The sequence below is a fragment of the Lissotriton helveticus genome, chromosome 4_1, assembly GCF_964261635.1.
Source record: "Lissotriton helveticus chromosome 4_1, aLisHel1.1, whole genome shotgun sequence".
NCBI classification, from domain to species: Eukaryota; Metazoa; Chordata; class Amphibia; order Caudata; family Salamandridae; genus Lissotriton; species Lissotriton helveticus.
The window spans coordinates 2,128,605,649-2,128,632,905 of NC_136063.1; the positions used below are offsets into that span (position 1 = coordinate 2,128,605,649).

Below are 27,257 nucleotides of genomic sequence, written 5' to 3' on the forward strand. Positions count from 1 at the left end.
AAGAACCCGAGAGACTCTGAGTCTCGAAGAATCGAGGGCAAGACCCCGAAAGTGCCGACGCCAAAAAAAGTGGCGTCCGCGAGTACTCACAGGCCCAGCGGATCCTCTGAGAAGGAGTCCCTGGCGCCGAGAGCTGCTGAACAGCAGAAAACGTCGAAAATCGTCCCCGGAAAGGACCGATCGACGCCGAGGGAGAAGGACCCTAAACTACCGACGACGACCAGAGACCCAAAATCCGGTTCGGCGTCGACGTCGAAAACTTCGGCACCGAAAGGCACGGCGCTGAGCCAACCGCCGAAAAGAACGGCCGAACCATCCGACGCGGAACACGCGGCCGAGATGGAAAAGAAGAGAAGGCACCTCGAGGCCGAAATGGAAAACATCATGCAGCGGAAGAAAGATTTCGAAGCTAAGATGAAAGCCTTCACGATCCCTCACAAGACCAAGCCACCCGTGGTCGAGGTGGTCGAGTAGGAAGACGAGGTCGTCGAGGAACAAGACCAGGACGTCGAGGTGGTCGACGACCAGGAAGAGCACGAGAATCCCTACGATAGTTACAACTATGGGGAGGAAGAGGACAGCAGGACGGACGCAGAGTCGGCCCCCTCTGACCTACAGGAGGTGGATTACCTAGATGTCGACACCGACAGCCCGGAGGAGGCGGTCGACACATACCCCTCGAGGCACTCGCCGCCGGACGACATCGGGGCCTACAACTCGGTGATAAATTCAGCTGCAGCAGCATTCAAACTCAAGCTCGACGAAGAGAAGCAGAAAGCAGACTTCCTTCTAGAGACATTGCTCCCCACACAAACAAGGAGCCAGTACCTACCAATGCTCGACAGCGTCTTGGCTCAGGGGAAGGAAGCATTCAGGGAACCTGCAACATGCAAGGCAGTAACTCCCAGAACTGAGAAGAAATACAAACATTCCTCAAAAGACCCAGCCTACATTCAGGGCACGGTCTCCGCAGACTCCATTATCACGGCCACAGCAAGGAAGAGGGCTAATGTACCCACTACCTCTGGTCCACCACCGGATAAGGAGAGCAAGAGGATGGATCTGGTGGGCAGAAGGATCGAACGGAATGCCGTGACCCACTGGCGCATGGCTAATTCCAACGCCCTGATAAACAGGCACATGTACCAGATCATGGAGGAGCTGGGACAGTTGGTGAAGGACCTGCCCCAGGATGCCAGGCAGAAGGCCGAAAAACTGGTTGAAGAAGGGAAGAACGCGGCAAATTCTTGCCTTAAGACGGCCCTAGATGGGACAGACACCGCCAGCAGGCTCATGATGATGGGTGTCACTGAAAGGAGACACGCCTGGCTCAGGATCTCGGTTTTCAAACCGGAGGTACAACACAGCATCCTGAACACACCGTTCAATGGCGACACGCTTTTCGGAACAACAGTTGATGAGAAGCTCAGCCAACTGAAAAAAGATAGCGAAACAGCAAGGTCCATGGGAGCATTGCAGTTCAGAGGCAACAAAAGGGGCACCCCGTCACGGAGGCCCGGCGGGAGAGGTGGAAACCAGCCAGGTACATCACACCAGGCTTTCCAACAAGCGCACCAGGCAGACTCGCAGACTCAGCAGGCTCAGCAGAAGCAGTCCTGGCAGTACCAACCAAGAGGCCAGTCCTTTCGAGGGAGAAATGGACGTGGACAGAATAGAAGAGGGGGACAGCAGCCCGCCTCTAAGTGACTTCAAAAAACTCTGTGTGCCCGCCCACAGAAAAGATCCCAGGGGGCAGCACGTACAGAGGGGTCAGGACAAACTAGACACCTACGACCACGTAACACCAGTGGGAGGAAGATTAAGATTTTACCTCCAGGAATGGAGAGGAATCACATCAGACAAATGGATCCTCAACATCATCCAATTCGGATACTGCATAGAGTTGGAGAAGAGGCCAACAAGCAGAAAACCAAAAAGAAAACCACTAGCAGGCAAGCAGCTAGAGTGTCTTCAGGAAGAGGCAAAGGAACTCCTGCGGAAGCAGGCCATAGAAAGGGTACCCTTCAAGGAAAGAAACACAGGAATATACTCAACGTACTTCCTGGTGCCAAAAGTAGACGAGACAATGAGACCCATTCTGGACTTAAGGTTCCTGAACAAATTCATAAGAACGCAAAAATTCAAAATGACCTCCCTGCAAGAGGTGCTCCCGCAATTGCAGATCAGGGACTTCATGGTCACGAAAGACCTCAAGGACGCCTACCTGCACATCCCAATGAACAGGAAGCTCAAGCATATGCTCAGGTTCACCATTGGAGAAAGCCACTACCAGTTCACAACACTGGCCTTCGGGCTAATATCAGCACCGAGGGTATTCACAAAGTGCCTCACAGCAGTCGCAGCACACCTACGAAGGCAAGGAATACACGTATACCCTTACCTGGACGACTGGCTGGTGAAAGCAAACTCATACCAGAAATGCAAGCAGCACGCACATACAGTGACGAGCACGCTCATAAGCCTGGGGTTCTCCATCCATTGGAAGAAATCATCAATGGAGCCGGAACAAGTGAAGATCTTCCTGGGAGCACAGATCAACACCTTACAGGGCAGAGTGTTCCCCAGCGAGAAGAGGGCGAGGGCGCTGGTGAAGGAGACGCGCCTCTACCGGAAGGGACAAGCTCGGACAGTGAGGACTGCGAGCAAGATCATGGGCATGATGGCATCATGCATCCACCTGGTACCAAATGTACGACTCCACATGAGACCCATTCAAGAATGGCTACAGGAGCAATGGTCACAAGCTACAGGCAGTTGGAAGGATCTAGTGGTTGTAACGCACGAAGTGCAGAAGGAGATGGCATGGTGGACCATGGAAAACATAACAAGGGGAAAGCCTCTAACGCCCCCAACGCCAACAGTGACCATCACCACAGACGCATCCCTGAAGGGATGGGGCGCTCACATGGAGGAGCTCAAGGTGAGGGGACTGTGGACGCCAGCAGATGCGACAAAGCACATCAATTACCTAGAATTGAAGACAATCTTCCTTGCACTGAAAGCTTTTCAAACAAGACTGTACAAACACAAGGTGTTGCTACAAACAGACAACACCACTGCGATGTTCTACATCAACAAGCAGGGGGGCACACAGTCAGCCCCACTTTCAACACTGGCGCAGGAGATATGGAGATGGGCCATCCCTCTCAAAATAGACCTGCTAGCCATACACCTACCAGGGAAGCACAACATACAAGCAGATTGGCTCAGCAGACAGACATCGGCATCCCACCAGTGGGAGCTCAATGCTCAGGAGACAAGGCGGCTGTTCGACAGATGGGGGACACCATCGGTGGACCTGTTTGCCACACGCCAGAATGCAAAATGCCAAAACTTCGCATCCAGACAGCCCGAGGAGAGGTCACTGGGGAATGCCCTATGGATAGATTGGTCAGGGACATTTGCTTACGCCTTTCCCCCGATACCACTGATGCACAGAGTGCTGAGCAAGTGCAGAGCGAGCAACATGACACTGATACTGGTCGCGCCACAGTGGGCGAGACAGACATGGTACTCGCAGATCATGGAGATGACACAGTGTGCACCCCACAGATTCAGCAAGAGGGAAGACCTACTCTCCAGGCAGGACGGAGAGGTACTACACCCAGAGCCAGAGAGCCTGAGCCTAGTAGCGTGGCTCCTGAGGACATAGAGTTCGCACATTTGAGATTGCCAGAAAGTACCCTGAGGGTCCTTCGGGAGGCACGACGGCCCAGCACTCGGAAGTGCTACGTTGCGAAATGGAAAAGATTCACAATGTGGTGCAGAAAAGAAAGACTTCACAATAAAACGAAGAAAGACTCCACAGTGCTAAAGTACCTAACACACTTGCTGGAGAAGAACCTTAGCTCATCCTCGTTAAGAGTTCACTTGGCAGCGATAGTCGCCTACACAAGGGGAGAAACGTGCAGGAGTTTCTTCACATCACAGGTGGTGAAGAGATTCCTAGAAGGAGCAAAAAGGATCGCACCACCCAAGCGGGTGCCGCCACCCGCATGGAACTTGAACATAGTCCTAACGGAACTCATGAAAGAGCGCTTTGAACCACTTCACAAGGCCTCCCTAAAGATGCTAACTATGAAAACAGCTTTCCTGGTTGCAATAACGTCCTTACGCAGAGTAAGCGAGCTTCAGGCGCTAACGCTACAAGAACCCTACATACAAATTCACAATGATAGGGTTGTGATGAGGACTGACCCACACTTCATGCCGAAGGTGGTGTCCAAATTCCACATGAACCAATCTATACAGATACCGAGTTTTTTCCAAAAACCAACAACTAGTGCAGAGCGAGCTCTGCACACCCTGGACGCCAGAAGGGCAGTCATGCACTACATTGAGAGGACGGAGGGACGCAGGAAAACTAAACAGTTCTTTGTGTCAAAGGCCAACAGTTTCATGGGAAAAGCAGTAACCAAAAAGACGATTGCACGATGGATCGCACAGACAATTCAACTCTGCCACGAGCGTGCTGGCCAAGAGCTGGCAGAGGGGACACGCGCCCACTCCACTAGGAAAAAGGGCGCTACAATAGCCTTCCTGGCTAACACACCTATACAAGAAATATGCCTGGCGGCAACATGGGCTTCGGTGCACACGTTCACGAAGCACTACTGTGTGGATATACAGATGAACAAGGAAGCACAAGTCGGACAGAAGGTGCTCCAGCACATATTCAATAACCAACGCTCATCTTCCACCCAGCCGCCACAGAGATGAGAAACCGCTTCAAAATCTATGCACAGCATAGTGAATCCAGAAAGATTCACGCTGCAAAACGAATAGTTTTCTTACCTGTCGGTGTAGTTTTGCAGCTTGAAGATCTTTCTGGATTCACTAGCGAACCCACCCACCTCCGCCAGAAAGATGAGGCTGGAGAGAGAAGAGGTGGTTAAAAAAAAAAAAAGGACTTTTAAAGTACAAGCGGTAAAATATCACCTAAATAGAACATTGCCATTACTTCGGAAAAGAAAGAAACACGGAAAAAAAGAACCCGAAGATGGCGCCCAGGAGTGGGAGCTTCCGCAGGAAGCATGCCGACGTCACCGGAAATACACCCAAGGGGGTGTGACGCCGACGCCCACCTGGGCTACGAAAAAAAAAAAAGAAAAGACTACGAATCCGGACCCAACCACAAGACCGCGGAATAATGCACAGCATAGTGAATCCAGAAAGATCTTCAAGTTGCAAAACTACACCGACAGGTAAGAAAACTATTCGAACGTACTTATTGCTTACCTGTGCCAGGCTTGCTTGGTTCTAGAAAATAAAATAACTAAAAGGATATTTTTAGACAAAAACAATTGGTCTGAAGTTCAGTCTTTGAGTGTGTGAATTCGTATCTATGGGGATATGTCTCACAAACCACTGTTGAAAGCGTATAATGCAATGATACCCCTACAATTGCAGTACGGAGCTGAAGTCTTAAGTGGGAAGTCTACTTGGGACATTGAGGAAGGGAAATGTCTAAAACCGTTGATGTCATTACCGGGCCCCTCCATGATTCAGGCAATCAGATTGCAGCTCGGCTTGACATCATGGAACGTACAGGTGCAAGTGGCCCTTCCAAGATTCTGGAAATGATTGGGCTCTGGGGAAGTCATGAAAGTATCACAATGGTGCAAGTACGAAGCTTTGCTTAGTGACCTACAATGGGCCAAAGAGGTCAGAAAGAAACTGCTCTCTGTTTCTAAAAATCTAAGAGCCAGAATCGACCAGCCGTTCCTTCTAGCAGACTCAACAAATAGTGAACTTTGAACATTAGGGAAGGAAGTATCCAGGATACAAGATTTAGGATACCTGAGAAAGAAAGAATTGGTACATGTCATGATGAATAGTTGGGAGAATGAAATGTGGTACTCCTATCTGGATACACTACCCAACCTAGGCCTTAGAGACGAAGTTCTTAGATGGAGAATAGGCATTAATCATTGTGTATCACATGTGAGTACAAAATCAGTAATGTTACAACCTGATGGTAAATGTTTGTGTGTTGGGCACAAAATGTGATAATTTACATATTATAATGGACTGTCATAGATTCTTACCTCAGCGGAAATTATTTTTACACCCCATGTTTCTAAAATATGGTGTTACCGAGCGCCTATTAGCGATTAACCTTCTTACAGACATGCCAAACCTCGATATAGCAATTGCCATCGCAAAATAAATGAATGCGGTAAAATAGAAATGGTTGGTTAAAAATTAGCCCAGAAGCGAGGCTGGTTATTGCACTAAATAAAATTTATGGTGTAGTATTAGTTTTAAGACATATTTTTAGCTAGACTTTTATCGTCTAGAATATTATGGGTGTTTTTATACATGACGTACTGTGTAAGCTGTAGGATCGAGGCATGAATTGCTCTTTCCAATGGTGTCGCTGAAGCTTTGTATCGTATGTTTTAAAATATTTATTGTAACATGTTTTCATGTTGTTAAAAGACCTATGGTCTAAATAAACGTATTTCTAAACTGAACGTCCTTAAGTACTCAGCTAGCCAAATATTGGTTCATATTTCATTTGTATTAATAAAATTATAGTGTTTGTACTATAATGTTCTTCATAGAAGACTCCTGGCTAACACGGGAAAACCTCTCCCCAATCAAAACCCTTATTTTCTAAGGCAGGACTTGTTATCTGCTATCCATGTTTATATATGGTGCTCCAAGCCACTGGTGAATTGTATTTTAAAGGAGAGTTGCTTATATTCCTGTAAAGGTTCATGAACCTTTTTGCAAGTATATTATTGTACTCTGTCCTGGAGAGCCTAATAAGTGACGCATGGAGTAAGTGCTGGAATTTATATTCCTGAGTCCTTAAATGGTTGAAATTAAATTGAATTTGGTGTAATGCATGCTTCATTTATTAACCTTCTGAGCATACCTTTCTATCAGTTTTCATATCTTTACAAACAAAGTGATCATAGTGAAGGTTTTTGAGTATGTTGAAATTATTCAAACATTAAATGCTATGTATTCTTTGATGTAGGTCCAGACTTTGTTATCTGCGATGAAGGACACATTTTAAAAAATGAAGCTTCTGCTATTTCAAAAGCCATGAATTCAATACAGACAAGGAGAAGGATTATCCTCACAGGAACACCACTTCAAAATAATCTCATAGAATGTAAGAAATTGTTTCCCTATGTTGCTTCCAGAGATCTGTGACACAAGAACGTTTTTATTTGTATTTTATTTTTATATCATATTTTAACTTTTTTTTTTAAAGATTATAAGTTATGTCTGGGTCCCTATGTAATGTGCTGCCTGTGAAAGCATTCATAATTATGATTAAATGAGCAATACATGCACTTATCTTTTGGCTGCATCAAATGGCACTTTGGAAACTGGTGACCTTTTTCTCTTTTTCATATAAATTGTTTGCATCACATAGAAAATAGTGTGATCACTTCTTTTGTTGTAGTTTCCATAACTGTCTTACAAACTTGACTTGTGTTTTACCATGAGAAGGTGATGCAATCTCTCATCAGTCAGTTTTAATGGATAACAGAGACCTTTATTGTAGACATCATGCATTGCAAAGTCTTCTCAAACTTAACACTTTCTTCAATTATTTGGTTTGAAATGACAAACAATCTAAAAAGAAGTTTAAACGTGCAGCCATATTAGAACGTTAATTCTTTTAAGTGAAAACCTGAGACTGGTTTTGCAGCATTGGTTCTTGAATAGATTTACATACTTGAATTATCCCCATCATCAAACGGGAACTCCTCAGTTAGACTCGGTTTAAGCAGTGGTGTTTACATATACTCATTTAACATTGCACGTTCCACCTCATTTTGTGGCCTTAGCTCTAGCCTGTGAGGTGTAACAACACTTTACTTAGCCAACACTTTCTACCACATCTAACAGAAGACGGTAAGAGTAGTGTATAGTTTTCCAGTTTTTCACTACAAACTTAGTGGGATGGGGGATTTAGACCTTTGAAGGCAAACCTAGCACATCTGTTGCATTCTTCCTAAGCATTTGGCTAAATAGTGTGTATTTGTCCAGGAAGCTGTTAAGACAGAGAGCCACCTATATGCAATCAAAATGTCTGCAACTCCATGAGGCGAGTAGTGTGTCAGGAGTGCTACGTTTGTCAAAAAGAGAAAACTGTAGATGGCCTTGTCAAAAGATTGTGACAGTGTCCTTTTCTGAACCTGATTAATGGGTGAAGTTAGCGCACACCTAATCTAAACACATACCACATAGAATCAAAAAGTATGCTCGAATGCGTGCCAGCCAGCCAGAGGTTGCCAACCCCTTACGTAACCAATATGCAAGTGACTGTTCACTTGATTGTTGGATACTAAGCAAGATATACAATTTTTCACATAATGAATTTGAAGAATACACACTGAACAATAGGTTATCTATGCAAAATTAAACACAAATTATCTGTGTGTCGCCCATTGCCATTCTGGCCTTTATTGGGCTTATTTTGCAAATGCGATCAACTATTTTGACTGTAGTCGTAGTTTACAATCACCACAACATAGAAATAGGAAAATGATAGTTATGTACAAACCAACATAGGTTCGAAGTCTTGATTAGAAGATGTGCCCAATGCATTTCGAGATTTAAAGAAATCCCTTCTTCAGGGGCCGATGATATACAAAGTCAATTTCCTCAATGAACAAATAGAAGTCTGTAACAAAATCTCTCTGAGAGTATACGTCGACCGCAGCGTGGAATACTAACACCCTCGCAGAAGCCACTAGTTCTCAACCACATGGGATGACCAGAGTGAAGACCCTGAAAGCATGTACTGTCAGCCTCAACCGATCGACATGTAAGCCACAATAAAGCGAAACACCGCTGCACCTCTGTTACAATATCTTCCAACTTCACAGAAACAATATCCTCCAGAATGGCAGTTTGTATCTGATCTCCGCCCAAATTCGACCAATTGTTCACAAATCGTCTTCCACTGCTTAAAATGACAGACCCCTGGTTTGCAGTAAAAGGCTTCAAAACTCTAAGGCTGCTGTCCATATAATATAATAGGTGACACATTGACCATCAAAGCCGACCAGAAAAATTGCATTGACATCAAAAGTAGAATAATTATTGCCCGTGGCAGTCTGATCAACTGGTTTCAGGTGTATTTTATTATCCACTACTATAGCACATGTGATGACGCTTTCCTCAACAGCCTATTCAATGATGCCCAAGTCATTCTCCAAATCCTTTTTGACCAGGAATAAATAGTTCATGACCATCTCTTGGTCAGCACCAGATTCCTCTTCAACAACAATATCTTTGCCAATGAGAATCAACTCAGCATAAGATGTGCCAATTTCTGCCATTATTCTTCTCACTTTCAATCCTGTTGTATTAAAATTAACCCACTGCCTTCTATGAACATTGTTGATTGAACCACCATGCATCTGACAGGCACAAAAAGGTAACAGCGATGATGACCAAGTCTTCAGTGAGGGCCACGATAATCTTTAGAACTCACTAGCTACAAGCTAGCAAGACCTCAACATACACTCTTAAAAAAGAAGAGCATTGTAGGATGGAGTACAACAGGCACATCCAACCTCATGAGGAACCACTTATTATCTACCTCCTCCTCCAATGTACCACATTTTGGCAGATTTCTTTAAATCCCTCAAGGTTACATATTTTGTAAAATTTCTACAATACATTCCCAGTGCTGGCTCCTCAGAACATGCATGGACCTAGAGCCCCAACCCATTCTGCTGCGATAATATTTCTGCCTCGGTCAGTTCCTCCACTACCTCCTTTCACTCTGTCACCTCCTCTCAGACAATCATGTCCTCGGTTCAACTTTGGTAACTCCACAAAATTGCACAGGTCTGCTAGCTGCAAAAGAGGACACTGAAGATGATAATAGGAATGATGGACACAATGGCAACTAAACCCAGCTGTAGGCTTTGGCTGCAGAAATTGTGTCCAGTCAATTCATATGAAGCATCCAGCCTCTACTCCTAAAACTAACACCTCACTTGACCAAATTTGAAGGGTGTCAAATTCATTGCTTGTCTGTCTCATTAACCTAGTTTAGCCAGATTCTGTAATTTCATCTGTCATACAGAGGACATCCTGTAATCCTTCTCTTACTCCAGTATTGGAACCTTCATAGATTCCCATAGCTTGTATCACTCCCCGTCGTCGGAATGGGAGTCTCAGTAAATAAAAAATACCATAGCAGTAGGTACAAAAGAGAAAGAAAGGCCTAGGCCTCATCTCATTTTGTAGCATATCTACTTCTTTTTGTAAAAGAGACCAAAATAAAGAAACAACCAATCAGATTAGCCTCACCCCCTAGAACTTTCCTGCGAGAGCCTCAGAGCCTCAGATTTTCTACTGCACATTGTGCAAGGGAGTCTCCACTGAGCTCTGCTCAGATTTCTCTTCAACTTCTGTGTTTTCAACTGCTACTCTTCAACTTCCATCATTCAGGATGTCTGACAAGGAGAAGAAGGCTTCATTTAAAGCCTGGGCCACCTGTTCAGAAAAGAGGCTTTATGTGGAGGACAAACACAAGGACTGTATTTATTGTTTGTACCCTGACCACAAGGCTACTGACTGCAAGATCTGTCGAACTTTCTCTTCAAAGACCTTGAGAGACCATGAGGGTCGTCTACTCACTTGGCTGCAAAAGTTAAAGTCCCGGAAAGACGCTGTTTCGAGTGACAGTGATGATGCCTCCTTTGCGACATCCTCGAGGAGATCTCTAAAAAGGGGTAGGTCTTCACCTTCAACTTCTTCTGACCCCCCCGCCAAGGCCATACAAAAGACCTCTAATAGGTCGGACAGGCGTAGTCCCATCAAATCTCCTCACCGAGATGCAAAGGGGAGGGAAAGACTGGTTTCTGAGGCACAATCTGTTAAGAAGCTGGGCCATGGGCCTTCTTTTTCACCTCCATCCTCTGAGAAATTGAAACTGTTCAAAAAGCCAGCATCAGTCCCTCCTGAGGGAAAAGCGGAGCAGAAAATCCACCTGTCGATGACGACAACATCAGGTCCGCCTACGACAGCATCAAAAACTCTATCAGCGTCGACTTCGACTCCATCGACAGGCTCGTCGACGAGAGCTTCATCGTCTCCATTGTCTTCGTCGACGTTGCAACCTGAGGTACCTGTTACTATGTCGTCAACGCTTATGATGACTACCTCGACAAGGATGACGATGTCTACTGCTTCTAGCGTGATATTGACACCGGTCTCGACGACGGTCCTGTCGACGATCGCTCTTCCACTGTCAACGGTCCAATCTTCGTCGACGGTGACTCCGTCGACGACCTCGTTTACGATTCAAAAGGTGGCAATTTCAATACAAAGACGCCAAATTACCCCGGAGATGACATCTCCTCGGAGAGTGACCCCACTGCCTCATGCGCTCCTTTTGGAGTAGGAGCTTTCAGAAGATGATGAATGTCCTTACGGGGATGCATATAGTCCATCCCAGTTGTGTGTCAAATACCAGGACTCAGACTCTGAGGACCATTATGTGGAGCAACAGCCATATGCTGCAATCTAGGTCTCAAAAACAGTCGCAACAGGGCATGGTTGCCATGCCGTCTTCGCTTATTGCTGATCTCCAATTCATGCTGTTGGATTACAGGAAGAGATTTCCAACTCATTCTTCCAGCCAGCAATCAGTGCAAGTGTCTCCACCTCCACCTCAGTCTTCTGTTCCGGTTGCTCCTCCGGTTCTCCAAACTCCGATTCCAGAGCCAACGGAATCTCAACATCATGTGGTCACAGTTCAAGATGACCAGGGCACAGTCTCAGTCCGAGATCCAGACAGGGAATAGGATGATTACATTATTCCAGATCCAGCTTCTCTATCTCCGGCGGATTCTCCTCCAGCAGATATTGGAGGTTTTCACAACTTAATGGAAAGAGCTTCCAAACGTTTTGATCTTCCCATTCCATCAGTACAATCGGAATGTTTTCTTCATGATTTTAAAGAACCTTATAAAAAGTCTGTCCATTCTATCCCAATTGTGGGCCATGTCTGGGATGAGGGGATGAGGGGATGAAGATTTTGTAATCTCTAGCGACTGTTATGCCTGTTCTTCCTCACCTGGAGAAAAAGTACAAGGCTCCAGAGGATAGCTCCGCTTCTCTGGTCAGCCAACCAAAATCAGACTCTGTGATTTCTCGAGCGGCCCAAAAGAAGTCAAAGAATCAGTCAGCCCCCCTCACCACACCACCGGCTAAAGAAGGTAGACGACTAGATAATGTGGGGAAGAGGTTCTCTTCTATGTCCAGTCTCCTGGTCAGGGCGGCTAATGCCTTAGCGATTCTTGGACGATATGATCGCCAGATGTGGTGCGACCTATCCCTGTATTTGGACCAGCTTCCTGAAGACTCAAAGGCTGACTCCAAGAAAATCCTACAGGAGGGAGAACGTTCCTCTTCGGAAATTGATTGCGCTATGGACATTGCTACTACAGCTTTCGGCTCTCTGGCAGGAGCGGCAGTCCTCAGATGGCAAGGCTGGCTTCGGGTCACCTGGTTTTGCCCGGAGGTCCAAAATAAAATCCTGGATCTACGGTTCGATGGGGAGATGCTTTTTGGGAAACATGTGGACGATGTGCTGCAGGATATAAAAACGGAGACGGCAAAGACCCTTGGAACTTTACAATTCTGCAAAGTGGAGCGAGGGGAAGAGGGTTTTCTCTTCATACAGGGGTGGATACCAGCAGCAGCGCTATTCCTCCTATTCGCAGCCATCTCAGTCTTACACGCCCCAGTATTCTCAACGTCAAGGCCAAGCGTCTTCCTCTCGCCAATCCTCTAGAGGACGACAAGGGCGCCAGGGGAGAGATTCCTCTAAGCGCCAATAGTGGCTCCCCGTCTCCTTCTACTGTTCTTTCGTCCCCTGTAACACCAGTGGGGGGCAGAATATCATAATACTTCCACAACTGGCAACTCATAACATCAGATCGGTGGGTCCTCAATATCATCCGGTTTGGCCATACACTGGAGTTTCAACACCATGCACCTTCTAGAGCCTCTCGCGCCACCAAATCCAAACATCTGCAACTTCTACGTCTAAAAGCTCACCAACTACTTCTCAAAGGAGCGATAGAACCAGTACCTCTGTCTCAGAGAGGCAGAGGATTCTATTCCCGGTTCTTCCTCGTTCGCAAGACCGTTGACAAATGGCGCCCAATTTTAGACCTGAGGGAGCTCAACACCTATCTCATAAAACTCTTGTTTCGAATGGTATCTCTACAGGACATTTTGCGACTCCTCAATCCAGGGATTACTTGGCCAATATGGATCTCGAGGGCGCATACTTCCACGTTCCGATTCACCCTGCCCACTGGAAGTTTTTACGCTTCACAGTAGCTAAGAGCCACTCCCAATTCAAAGTCCTGCCTTTCGGACTCCGATCAGTGCAGCGGATATTCACAAAAGTCTTAGCCCCAGTTTCAGCGTTTCTCAGAAAACTAACGCTAGAGGTTTTTCATTATCTGGACGACTGCTTGGTGAAAGCACGGTCTTCTCAGGCAACATCAGAAGCAGCCGAAAGCTGCATCCAACTCTGCAGTCATCTGGGACTTCAACTCAACAAGGAGAAATCGGTCGCCTCTCCATCCAGGTCGGCCAAGTTTCTGGGGGCTATTCTGGACCTAGATTGTTGCAAAGCTTTTCCATCAGAGGAAAGACAGCAAAAATTGATCATCTCTGCACGTCGATTGCAAACAAGACGGTCTCTGTCAGTTCGCCTTTACAAATCTCTTCTAGGCTCAATCTCAACTTGCATTCCATTGATTCCGCATTGCAGGCTTCGAATGTGCCTGTTCCAAGAGCAATTGGACTTGCAGTGGCGCCAAACAGAAGGCTCTTTCGACGACAAATTAGTCATCACTCCTCTTAAGAAAGATGCGGCCAGCTGGTGGATGGTCAGAGACAACATCTCTCAGGGTCTCACCTTCACAGTCACTCCAGCTCCCCTAATACTTACTACAGACGCTTCTCTAGAAGGCTGGGGGGCGGTCTTGCAAGACCTTCAAGTGAGCGGCTGCTGGCAGCCCGAACAACGCCTTCTCCACATCAACCTACTGGAGCTCAAGGCGATTCATCTAGCTTTACAGGCTTTCCTTCCGAGAATCCGGAAATCCACTATCCTGGTCCGTACGGACAACTCAACGGCCATGCATTATGTGAACAAGCAGGGTGGAACAAGGTCTCGTCTGCAGTCCAAGGAAGCCGAGGAGATTTGGAAGTGAGCTATCCTTCACCAAATCTCTCTTTTGGCGGAGCATCTTCTGGGTATCCTCAACTCGACAGCAGATACGCTGAGTCGTCTCAAATCTGTGAGTCACGAGTGGAAATTAGACCAACACACTCTGGAGAGAGTTTTCGATCTTTGGGGCACTCCATCCATAGACCTGTTTGCCACTCCAGAGAACAGGAAATGCTGAGTCTACGCAACCAGGGAACGCCGTCAGGGATCATTGGGGAATGCGCTTTCGATGGCCTGGTCAGGCGCCTTTGTTTACACCTTTCCTCCAATTACGCTAATCCCAAGACTGCTCATGAAGCTCAAAGCAGAAGCCTGCAGACTGATTCTGGTTGCGCCGGCGTGGCCTTTGCCAGTTTTTTTTTTATATATCTTTTTATTATTTTAAAGCAAAAATAAAAAATCAACCGACATATCCAGTGCCATAGATTCATACATTGTTACCAGGGTGAAGTGGTACAAAAACAGGATAGACTTATAACAGTATAATTCTTCGAGAGGTCCGCACTATTAAGCACAAAAACAAAATTGACTGCAATATAATCGCTAAACAGTTTGGAAGCGGATCTTCAAAACTCACCCACCCACAAATCAAACGGCAGGAGAATCGTGGCAACCTGATACTAAAAAGTGAGGATCAGAGTCCGGATATTACGACAACAATACATATATAGGAAAGGCTAGGAAAAAAAAGAAAAATTACAAAACAATATGGACGATAACAAAAAGAAAAAAATAAACCCTTCCCCCCCCCCCCCTGCACCCCTACAAACGGTTACCGCCTAACCCCCAATAGCAGCGTGCCTGTCACCCCAACTAACTAGATTCTAAAAGAAGAACTCTACAAGAGTAGAGAAGTGGAGGAGGGCATATTTGCACAGGCCCCCGGTCGCCCCTCCCCCCGCCAGAACCATGAATCCCCAAGTTGAAGTCAATAAAGCGATCAGATACCAAACATAGTCTCTGCAAGGGAAATGTCAATCACCGCCCAGCCATTCCTAGACATAAGTATAACAGATCCCGTGTCCATCGTTCTTAAGCAAAAAAAAAAAAACAGACTTTCAAACTCATCCTTGCCCTTTACGATCAGCCGCAGGAGTCCCCTCTGGACGAACCGCCTCTACCACCGGACAATACGAGGACGGAGAAAATGCAAGAGAATTCAATGCGAGACAAAATAGTAGAACTAGAGTGCTGTGAACACCGACAGGTCCGGAGACTCCCCCCCCCCCCCCCCCCCCCCCCCCCTCGTTATGAAGTCCAAACGTCGATCCTTCCGCCATCTTAGCGGCGCCGATATATGGAGGAGTGATGCAGTTCCATTCCAATAACAGCTCTCATCAAAAGTCTCTAAAATGGGAACAACAATTAGTTCTTTCAGAGGCGGCAGCGATCGTAGGCTCGGCGATCCATTGGTGGCATCAAGTTTGTTCTTATCGTCCATTACACTGGGCAGAGGCTCCGACACATCACACAGTACGGGGTCTATGTCATCCAGCAGAGTGGCCATCTTGGGTGTCTCGGTCGTTACGGTTTCATGTGGTGGAGTAGGGTCCGGTCCAAATTGTACCAACTCAGACAAGCGTACCATCATCGTCTGAATACGCTCTTCAACGTATACATGAATAGATTCAATGGCTGCCAACACAGTTCGTAGCGACGGATCACTCTCGGTCCGTTCCTCTACTCTGCAACCGGCGACAGTCATGATCACCTCCCCTTTCGAACTCGATCTCTCAGAGAGGGAACGGGCGAGTCGGGAACAGCCGAGTACGGAGGGAGACTTATCAATGGTTCAGATGAAATCCCAGCTCCACAGCCGCAGGTTTCGGCCCCAACCCAGCGAACACCAGCGGGCCCTTTACAGGGTCACCGGGCAGGACCCCAGTCCGCAGCCGCGACCGTTGAGCTGTCCCCCCTCCTCTGCCTTTCACCGAGGCAGCCAACCGTCATCCATAGCAATCAAGAAAGCGAAAGAAATTTTTCCACTCCGGTGGACCGGACCCAAGCTCACCACCGCAGCCGATGTTGTTCAACTGAAACCCGGGTGGGCCAGTACTCGAGACCCCGGCTTCTGGACAGATCTAGGCCGCAAACTTCCACTCGATGTAATTTCGTCAGCCGAACAGGTAAAAAGTTCAGAATAGCTCCATTAAGCTCACGGCAGGTTCATAAACACGGTGGCCGGGCGCAAGAACAGGATAAGTGACAGGATAGTCCGGCGGGGATGTCAGCGGTCGGTGGAGCCGGGAGCCTACGCGGCCATCTTGGTTGCTAGCGTGGCTCCTCCCCGCCTTTGCCAGTTTTGGTTTACCTAGCTTCCCCTACTCTCCCAGGATCATCCAATTCACCTGCGCCCAATTCCCTCTCTATTGACGATGTCCCAGGGCCAAGTGGTACATCCGGACCCGAGCTCGCTTCAGTTGACAGCGTGGCTCCTGAGCACCGAGAATTTCAGATTTTGAATATATCCTTCAAGAATGTAGAGAGGTACTAGCTCAGGCTCGCTCACCAAGTACGAATAATACCTATCGTTCCAAATGGAAAAGTTTCTGCCTGTGGTGCCACCAAGAGAACATTCATCCTTTCTCTTCTGCTTCTCATCAGATCTTGCCATACATTTTGACTCTGGCCAAATCATGGCTCGCACATTCTTCTATCAAGATGAACCTGGCAGTTATTTTTAGATTCAGACGAACATCTTCTGGCCCTTCTCTCTGGTCTGCAAGAATTGTGAAACAGTTTTTAAAAGGATTTTTTAGGTTTTTCCCTCCAGTTCACCCTCCTCCACGCATGTGGGGGAGCTCAACTTGGTGCTTACTCAACTCATGAAACCTCCTTTGAACCAATTCTTAGGGCAGACCTTAAGTTTCTCTCATGGAAGGTGGCCCTCCTTCTCACTTTAACATCAGCCAGCAGGGTTGGTGAACTTAAGGCTCTCACTATTAAGGATCCGTTCCTACAGTTTAAAAAGGACACTCTCATCCAGTGGACAAATCCAAAATTAATCCTAAAAGACCCTTTGGATTTTCATTTGAATAAACTGGTCATTCTGAAATCTTTTTTCCCTCGACCGTCAACTCCAGCGGAGAGGTCCCTTCATTCTTTGGATGTTCAAAGATGTTAAAAATTGTATCTCAAACGCACCAAGGACTTCAGGAGATCTACTTGGCTCTTTGTCGCTTTCAGTGCACCTCGCAAAGGTTTTTCCTTTTCAAAGCAAGGGGTTGAACGATGGATTGCCACCGCAATCCACTACTGTCATCAAACGGCTGGTAAGCCCCTAGAAGGGCGAGTCCGGGCGCACTCGGCAAGATCAGTTTCATCTAATGCTGCTGTGCTGTGCCCATACTTTCACGAGACATCACTGCTTGGACTCTTCCACGCTGAGTGATGCTGCAGTGGGGCAAGCAGTTCTGAGGAATCTCTTCCAGTGAGCGGTGAGCTTTCCCTCCTAACCCACCTTACTGTTATTGGTTTCGCACATTTTGTATCTGTTGATGTTTACTGACTACTGTTTGGTAACTTGTATCTTTAATGATGATATGCACACAATGTTGCTCTATGGTTTATTACATAAAATGTGTGTTTTATTCTAACTGCTAGCTATTCGAATACAAAATATGGGAATCTATGAAAGTTCTAAAACTGGAGTAAGAAAACAAGTTACTTACCTGTAATTTTGGTTCTCCAGTATTGGTAACTTTCATAGATTTCCATGCACCCACCCTCCTCCCCTGGGATAGCTCAGCCTTCAGCATATTCTGTTATACTGTTACACAACTGCTACGAAAGTCTGAGGCTCTCTCAGGAAGGTTCTGTGGGGTGAGGCTAATCTGACTGGTTTTTGCTTTATTTTGGTCTCTTATACCAAAAAAGGTGGATATGCTACAAAATGAAATGACGTTTAGGCCTTTCTGTCTCTTTTGTAGCTACTGCTATGGTATTTTTTCATTTACCGAGACTCCCATTCCAACGATGGGGAATGATGCAAGCTGTGAGAAGTTGGCCTGATATGCAGTGCTCACTATTCTAGTGATCACTATTTATCAGTCCAAACAACCCTTATTGATGATTGGTTGTAAGTCAACCTTATAGACCAGCTATCCTAGTAGCATGGATACGAGCAGTCTAAGGCTAAGACTCTAAAGGGCGTGTTAAGCCAGCTGTTTTACCATCACATATACCCCTTGAACACCAAGTGAAAGGACACCACACAAGTTGTTATGAAAATAAATGTTTGTTTATTTCTAACAAGACTACCCTGGCTCTTTATGAGACAGGGAGCTAAGCACACAACAAAACTCTTACGAAAATAATTAAAGTCGCACAATTTACACAAATGCCCGAGGGGCACGAAAAACCATATACTATACAAGTGGAATGCGAAATTACTAGCAGGTAAGTAATACTTTTCTAGACTGTAGAAACGCTAGGCCTACAATGCTGAACCCTTGGATTAGAAGCAGGAGGCCTAGGGACGCCGTGTGCAGAGAGGGAACTCTCACGCGTAATGCGGGAACAAGTCTATGGATACTAGCAATTGCAAAGTTACTGTTCTCGTGCGAACCCGACTAGGTGGGTCGAAAACAAGAGTGGATCCGAACTCTTAGAGTGTTGGACTATGCTGGAGCACCGGAGTACTCAGTTTACCTAGCCCAGGGGCTGCGGCTGCATAGGGTTCAAGTTGCGTCGGAAACCCTCGTTGAAGAACCAGGAGCCTGAAGAAAGAAGTTGCTGGCAGGCGGCCAGTGAAGAGTTCGTGGTGATCCAAGCCTGGATCAGGGAAGAAGACCTGTAAGCAGAGGGGACCAAGTTCTGAATCACTAGCCAGTGATTTAGGTCGGCACCAGGATGGCACCGGACGAAGTCACCTCGACCAGGTGAGTGGGCGCTGCTGGGCTCTGCAGTCTCTCGGACCAGGAGGCGTTGTCGGCGACCAGGATGGAGGTGCGAGCTGTCCCACGAAGGTGTCTGCTGTCGACGTCGCTGGACCCAGGATTGGGGCAACAAGTCTTGGCAAATGCAAGCCCACGCGGTGGACTTAAAATGGCGTCTGGAGTGGACCAGGAGGGTCCGGGGTGCTCCTCTGTTGGAGGGGAGCAAAGGCCAGTCTGGAGCAACCAGACCAGCGGTGTTTGTCGTCGAAGTTCGTCGTCAGAGGGCCACTAGCCAACGGGCAAGCGACCTGGACAACGCGGTGAGCAGCCAAGAGCAGAAGGGCCCCACGCAGATCTCGTGGATGCAGGGGGGCTGAACTTCAGTGCTGGAGCTGCTCAGGGTCGGGGCTTCTCTTACCCCAAAGCACTCAGTCGAGGGTCACTCGGTGGTCGTGCTGGACAAGCGTCGTGCAGTCTTTAAAGATGGCCGGTCCCTCAAGGTCTCGTCACACCCACGGATCACAGCTGGGCTGATGATGCAGGTTGAGGTCAGAGGTGCCAGGGAAGCCGGTTCTCGTCGTGCTGGGCAGTCTCGATCCGGAGGAGAGACTTACAGCAGACCGCGATGCTTGGTTGGTGCCTGCTGCTGCAGGGTGACTACTCCTTAGTCACAAGGGAGAAATATTGAGAAGAAGTCGAGAGTTCCTTTCGTAGAAAGTAGTTTCAGGATTCAAAGATGATCTAATTTGGAAGGGGGCCTGCTCCTACCTTTATCCTGCAAAAGGGGGCTGGCACGCGACTGCCCTATGGGTGGGACCAGGAGGGGGGTGGTTACACCCTTCTCCTTTGGCGGGCTTTTCCCCAGCTCAGGGGCTGGTGTGCCCCTGGAACTGGTTCAAGCCGGCCTATGCACAGTGAGCACCGGGGTGCCACTTGCAGTCACCTTCCTCTAAAGCCCTGCCTACCTAGGATACACAAAATCCTGTCTGGGACGGTGCTGGCACCGCCCCTGACAGGAAACCCTTTGTCCTTGCCTCCTGCGCTGGGAGGACTCCCAGCAACAGGAGGGCAGCCTTGTGTCTCGGTGGCAGCATCCATTTTGTGGAGCTAAGGCTCTGTCTGACTTTAACCGGGGTTACAGGTTAACAACATGTCGTGTCCCTCTAGAAGGGTGGAATGCTAACCCCGTCGCCAGAATTGGCGAGGGGTTAGTATTCCAATTCGTATGACACCTTACTCGACATGTTTTGATAAAGCGATACCAGAGTTGGCATATAACCGCGAGGATTATAATGCACTTAAGAGTATATGGTATGCGTTATCATGGAAACGGCTAAGGGATAGATCCCGAAAGCCGCAGACAGGCTCACCTCATGCCAGAGCACCATTTCACACGATTCCAAGCACTCTGCCTTCAGGATTGTCAAGGCCTGCCATAGGAGTGACTGATAGGAGATCTGTGTGCCCATTTAGGTTTAGATATAGGTATACTATATCTAAAGCAAAGAGTGAGTACACCACTTTGCCCCAGCTGTCAAGCAGCCAGTTGTGTCTGTTTGGTTAGTCAGCCCAGGGGTGGCATAACACATGCTGCAGCCCCTGGGAGACTTCTGGGTACACGTCAGCCCTGAGTACAGGGACTTAGAGAGGGCCCAGTGCCAATTCAGTACCTGGGTACAATTTGGAATAGAGAGAACAGCTAGGCTGTGGGTCTGATTAGCAGGCCCACAGCCAGGGAAAGTCGTAAACCAGTGAAGCAAAAAAGCAAAAATCTGGGTGATCATAGGATTGCAGACCCTACTCTCCTACACAAGCTATGGGAATCTATGAAAGTTTTACAATTTAAGGCACGTCAGCAATTACACAATACAATCAATGCACAGCAACAACAAAAATAGTATAAAAAGTTTCCATATATTTATTACAATCAAAAGTTAAAAACATTTGGTACATAAAAAACATTTCATTACGGTATTTTTTTAGAAAACAGTCGACGCTGCGTTTTGGTGAGTTAGCTGATGTTCACCACCTTCAGCACAGTTTTCTAGACAATGGAAACAATGTATTATTTATACATACTTGTGTTGCTGACGAAACCTATACACTCACTATTTACAATTAAAATTCTAAGGTATCCTATTCAAATTGAGCAATGAACAGAACATTATCTATACAATCGAGATGTTTCCTTTAAACATATCATCTAATTTATTATCACTCTGTACTTTAAACATTTTTTGTAAAAAACGATATATCACCTAGACATTAATGTATTTAAAACTGTTTTTCTTTTAGCCTCATTAAATATAGAGAGAAACAAGATTTAGGTCTTGTACCTCTATTCTTAGTAATGCTGAGTTTCCTCTTTATCAGGATTAAGTCAAAGAAATGATGGCATGGGATCTTGGTGATATCCCAAACATTAAAACCTGTATTCCATCAAGACAAAAGTTTACTTAGTACCACGTTCATCAATCGAGGGGTAATTTTCGGATTCAATAAACTAAACGAATGACAGATTTATTTTACCTACCACTGAGTCAATGCACAGATTCATAGGACATTTGTTGGAGCGACCGTCTTATCAGGATAAAAACATATACTGTTTGGGCAAAGAGATAATTTAATACTAATTATTATGCCCCTTATGTCTTCTACCATTTTGAGACAGTGTACCTATATGCAAAAATAAAGTATTACTTGCCTCTAAATGTTAAAAAAAAGCAGGGGGGCCTGTCAAGGAGTCTGTTTAGGTCAACTGGTACGTCCCGACTGGATACCGACTGGAAATTGAAACCATCCCTGGATTTTATCCACTGTATAGACATAATATTGTATATCAGGTATTAGTAATAATCCAAGTAGTCCCACTTTGATTACTCTTGCTACAATATTGTGAGAAGACAGAGTATTTGTTACCTGTGATCGATGTCTGTATCAGTCACTCTGCAGGATTGTTTTTTTAATTCCACCTGGCAGGCCTGTAATTAGTATAAGGTCTTACTCTATATTAATCACTGATATCAGTGGAGCATCCTATATTAGTTTGCTATACTGTTCAGAAATGTAAGGAATTGTGATGCTCATCTTCCTAGTTTCATGCGAAACGGGCCGTTCTCAATATTGTTAATCTGCCACTGGCTAAATCTGGTGAGGTGCCAGCGACTGTGTCAAACGACTTGCCGTATAATGGCTATTGCCCCGGGGAGTTAAATTTCAAGTGGTAAGGATATATTGCATTGTTTCATCGTTGATAAATGCTTCATGCAATGGCTCTAATATCGCATTATTCAAGGATTCTGTATACATCAATAACGTTTTTTTAGGGAGTTGCAAGTTTTTCCTTCCCCCAGTTTACGGGCATAAAACATTGTGCCGAGAAACGCACCTCCTGTTTGGTATAACAATGCGGGATTAATGCCTCGATTGTACAAACATAACTTGCATACAGTATCGTTACTGGCACGGCACACGTATTTACTTAGCAGTGCTGCGTAACAGATGCATCTAGTCCAAAAGAAATTCTATGTCTAAATACTAGGGGTATTAGCATTCCTACATAGGTTTCCGTTTACCAAGGTCAAGGGTCAAAAAGAATCGTGTGTGACTAACCGTTTTTTATTTGAAAAACGGGTATTGATTGGGGATAATGCTTTCTTTTTAATGTGTAACAATCTGCCATCTCTCATATTTTGTCGCAATGCTCTGTTGCTAATAAGTTTTTTTTTTCGCAGAACATCAAAACGTTTTATTTTGTTCCGGAGGCGGCCATCTTGGACCCGTCAGACTCCCCCTGCCAGGACATGATGATTGTTATGCACAAAGTGTTTAATAGTACGGACAGGCATCGCAACCGATTGTTTTTGCGGCCAATTTGTCTCGTTTTTGCTTACTTTTCGCAACAGTGATCTCTAGGTCATTGACATTTGTATTATCATTTTGTCATTGTACTCAAAAAATCTATTACGCTGGTGGCCATCTCAGAGGGAGATGGCTCCCTGTCCAGACTTATTATTGCCATTCGCCACATTCAGTATTATATTTTGTATCTTTCAATATTTAATCAGAACTGGTCCAGTGGGTAAATCACGATATGACCGGTGGTATTATTCATGCATAACATAATTATCACGTATTGGAAGGGGGAGTCTGACAGGTCCAAGATGGCCGCCTCTGGAACAAAATAAAGCGTTTTGATGTTCTCCGAAAATAAACAACTTATTAGCAACAGAGCATTGAGGTATGGCAGATTGTTACACATTAATAAGAAAGCATTATCCCCAATCAGTAGCAGTTTTAAAATAAAACTCGGTTAGCCACACACGATTCTTTTTAACCCTTGACCCGCGCTGACTAGGTATTTAACAGCGCGTCACGGCGCCAACGAGTCACGCTGATACCCGGAAGTGACTTCGTTGGACGCATGGAGGCCGTATCCTATTCCCAAGGTAAGCGGAAGCCTATGTCGGAATGATAATACCCCTAGGATTTAGACATAGAATTTCTTTCGAACTAGATGTATTTGTTACGCAGCACTGCTAAGTAAATACGTGTGCCATGCCAGTAACGATACTGTATGCAAGTTATATCCGTACAATCGAGACACAATTCCCGCATTGTTATACCAAACAGGAGGTGTGTATCGGCACAATGTTTTATGCCTGTAAACTGGGCGAAGGACGAACTTGCAACTCCCTAAAAAAAAAAGTTATTGATGTATACTGAATCCTTGAATAATGCAATATTAGAGCCATTGCATGAAACAATGCGATATATCCTTACCACTTAAAATGTAACTCCCCGGGGCAATAGCCATTATACGGCAAGTCGTTTGCCACAGTCGCTGGCACCTAACCAGATTTATCCAGTGGCAGATTAACAATATTAAGAACGGCCCGTTTTGCATGAAACTAGGAAGATGAGCGTCACAATTCCTTACATTTCTGAACAGTATAGCAAATGCCTATGCTCCAACGAATGTCCTATGACTCTGTGCATTGACTCAGTGGTAGGTAAAATAAATCGGTCATTCGTTTAGTTTATTGAATCCGAAAATTACCCCTCGATTGATAAAGGTGGTACGAAGTAAACTTCTGTCTTGATGGAATACAGGTTTTAATGTTTGGGATATCACCAAGATCCCATGCCATCATTTCTTTGACGTAATCCTGATAAAGAAGAAACTCAGCATTACTAAGAATAGAGGTATGAGACCTAAATCTTGTTTCTCTCTATATTTAATATGAGGCGAAAAGAAAAACAGTCTTCAATACATTAATGTCTAGGTGAAATATAGTTTTTTTACAAAAAATGTTTAAAGTACAGTGTGATAATAAATTAGATGATATGTTTAAAGGAAACATCTCGATTGTATAGATAATGTTCTGTTCTTTGCTCAATTTGAATAGGATACCTTAGAATTTTAATTGTAAATAGTGAGTGTATAGGTATTGTCATCAACACAAGTATGTATAAATATTAAATTGTTTCCATTGTCTAGAAAAATGTTCTGAAGAAGGTGAACATCAGCTAACTCACTGAAACGCCGCGTCGACATTGGTTTCTAAAAAAATGCCGTAATGAAATGTTTTTTTATGTACCAAAAGTTTTTAACCTTTGATTGTAATAAATATATGGAAACTTTTTTATACTATTTTTGTTGTTGCTGTGCATTGATTGTGTTGTGTAGTTGCTGACGTACATTAGATTGTAAAACGTATAGTTGTCGATAGGTTTCTAAACAAGCTTTGTGATACAGCCTGGGAAATTTTGTGCCTCTAAGTTGGGACACTCTTTGACTTCTGAACTCACCCTGTCCCTATCCAAATATTAGGGTACCTCCCTTTTTCGTTACATTAATCTATGAAAGTTACCAATACTGGAGAAGCAAAGTTACAGGAAAGCAACTTGTTTTCTTTTTATGGTTCCCCAGGACTATAAAGGCAAGCGGTTGAACGAAGGAGAATAAATGCTTATAAGGGCACTTACATCAAAGTGCCTAACTGTTGGTAAGTGGGTTTTTGTTGCAGTAACTACCCCCCCCCCACCACCTCCCCCCACACACACACAAACACACTTTTTGCAGGCCAGCCCCTGGTAAATGGTACCAGGGAAGACCTCTAAGGGCTGCAGCACTTATTGTGCCACCCTTAGAGGCCCTATACCTTTACCCACCACCTCCACCTTCTCCTCCTCCACCTCCTCCTCTTCCTCCTCCTCCCCTTCTTCTTCTTCTACATGCCAGTGTGGGATTTAATGAAAAATTCACACACGGGGCATCTCGGAGATGCCCCCTGAAAACTAATCCTCCACTAGTGTCCTGGCTGAGTGGCTGCTTTCAGCTGCCACCACCAGACATTTTTCAGGACCCCAGGGTTGAGAGCCTACTGCTCTCTGGGGCCTGAAACAAAGCCCATCCTGGGACGAGGTGCCAAGTCTCCTCCCCTTGGATGGGCAGGGTTCACGATAGGGAAGCTTCAAAGGCATGCCGCCCTTGTGAGCCTCCCCAGACCATTTGCTGCTCTCAGCAACTGGTCTGCACTGGTTCTACTCACCTCTGCCATCTCAACCCCACAAGTGGGGGAGGCGAGGTGAAGCACAACTCTGAGTCCCCGCTATCTTGAGGATGGGGGGACACAACCAACAGGCTCCTTCCCCCCTCCCACTGGAGGATGGCACGATAAGGGGCGTACCCACCCAGGGAAGGGACCCATTGGTCCCTGCCCTTACCTACCTTTAACACTCTTAAATCTAGTATTTAGGGGGCACTCTGAACCTTGTTTCCTCAGATCCAGAAATGACAATAAGAAAAGAAAATGAAGGACCGAACAGCTGTGCAGCCAGCTAACAAGAAGACAACGCCCACTGATTTGGCCTCAGCCCTACAGGCCCATCTCCCCTCGAACCTGCTCCTGCAAAATCCCGGTGTGTCCTGCAGCCCGCAACCTCGAAAACCCCAGAGGACCTGCCTGCCTTCACTTCCCAAGACTGCTTGTCCCGTGAACACTGGATTTGTTAAAACAGCAACCCCTGGCAGCAGCCAGAAAACGCGAATCCAGCCCACTCCGTACCCACCGAGCCCGGCCCGAGCTTTAGTGGAACAACACCACGAGGAGGTCACCCCGGCAATCCTAAGCCGAGATGTGGCGACCCCTGACCTGCCTGCAGCCTAAATCCAGAAGGCCCCCCTAACCGCGACCAGGAGCTGGTAAGAAAACCCGACCCCAAAAGGCACCCCTGCACCCGATGCCCCACGGCCTTGTGTGCCCAAACCTTAACTCCCACAGTCGATAACTGACCTGTGAACCGATTACCTGTTTTTCCTCCATAGGATAACATTGACAATTTTCTTCCCAAAAAGTTTCTAAGTGTGGAGTTTTGAAATCTAAACATATTGTTTAAAAAACGCATGAATAAACAAAGCGTATTTACTTACCTGTTTGCAGGAAATGTTTCAGTGCTGAATCTAGGTATCCAGAACTGAGTTAGAAAAGTAATGTAAAAAGTAACTTACCTGTAATCTACTGAAAAAGCCTAATCATTTCAATGTACTGTATTTGCTAAGTATTACAACCTACTGCACCCCCTGTAAATCAAACAACGTACAATTCCTATTGCATTTTCAAACTGTTCTACATTCAACAACTTATTACTGTAAAGTATTTAATGCTTACCTGTGCCCGGCTTACTTGTCTCTAAAATGAAACAGTATATCTTTTTAATACAAAAACAATTGGCCTAGAGTTCAGTTATTTAGTGTGTGAATTCCTTTGCTGTCTGAGTGTGCATCAAATGTTTAACACTGTCCTCTGATAATGCCTTACTGCTCTCCCAAAGTACCCCCCCCTGTTCCCTCTTAAACTCGACCTGGGTATAAAGATGATCAATGACCTGGTGAGACTTCGCCCATTGCTTTTTTTGCATAGATTGTCCACCATCCCAGAATTAGCATTGTATGCCACAGCCTTCAGTGAGGTTTTAGCCTTAGACACCAACAATAAGATTAGCTGGATCAATCATGAAGACAAACTTTGGACAAGTATTGGCTTGTAGCAACAGGTCATAGGCCATCCACCGACCTATACTAGGGACCATGTGAAGCAACTTTATTGGGCATGGGT

General features: G+C 45.8%; 1 protein-coding gene across 1 annotated transcript in view; it reads left to right on the forward strand.

Moving 5' to 3' along the window:
• ATRX (ATRX chromatin remodeler) overlaps positions 1-27,257 on the forward strand; it is a 1,815,989-nt gene that overhangs the window by 1,051,798 nt on the left and 736,934 nt on the right. The window contains exon 22 of the mRNA XM_078688830.1: positions 7,010-7,147. Coding sequence (XP_078544956.1) covers positions 7,010-7,147 — 138 coding nt within the window. The remainder of the gene's footprint in view (positions 1-7,009; positions 7,148-27,257) is intronic.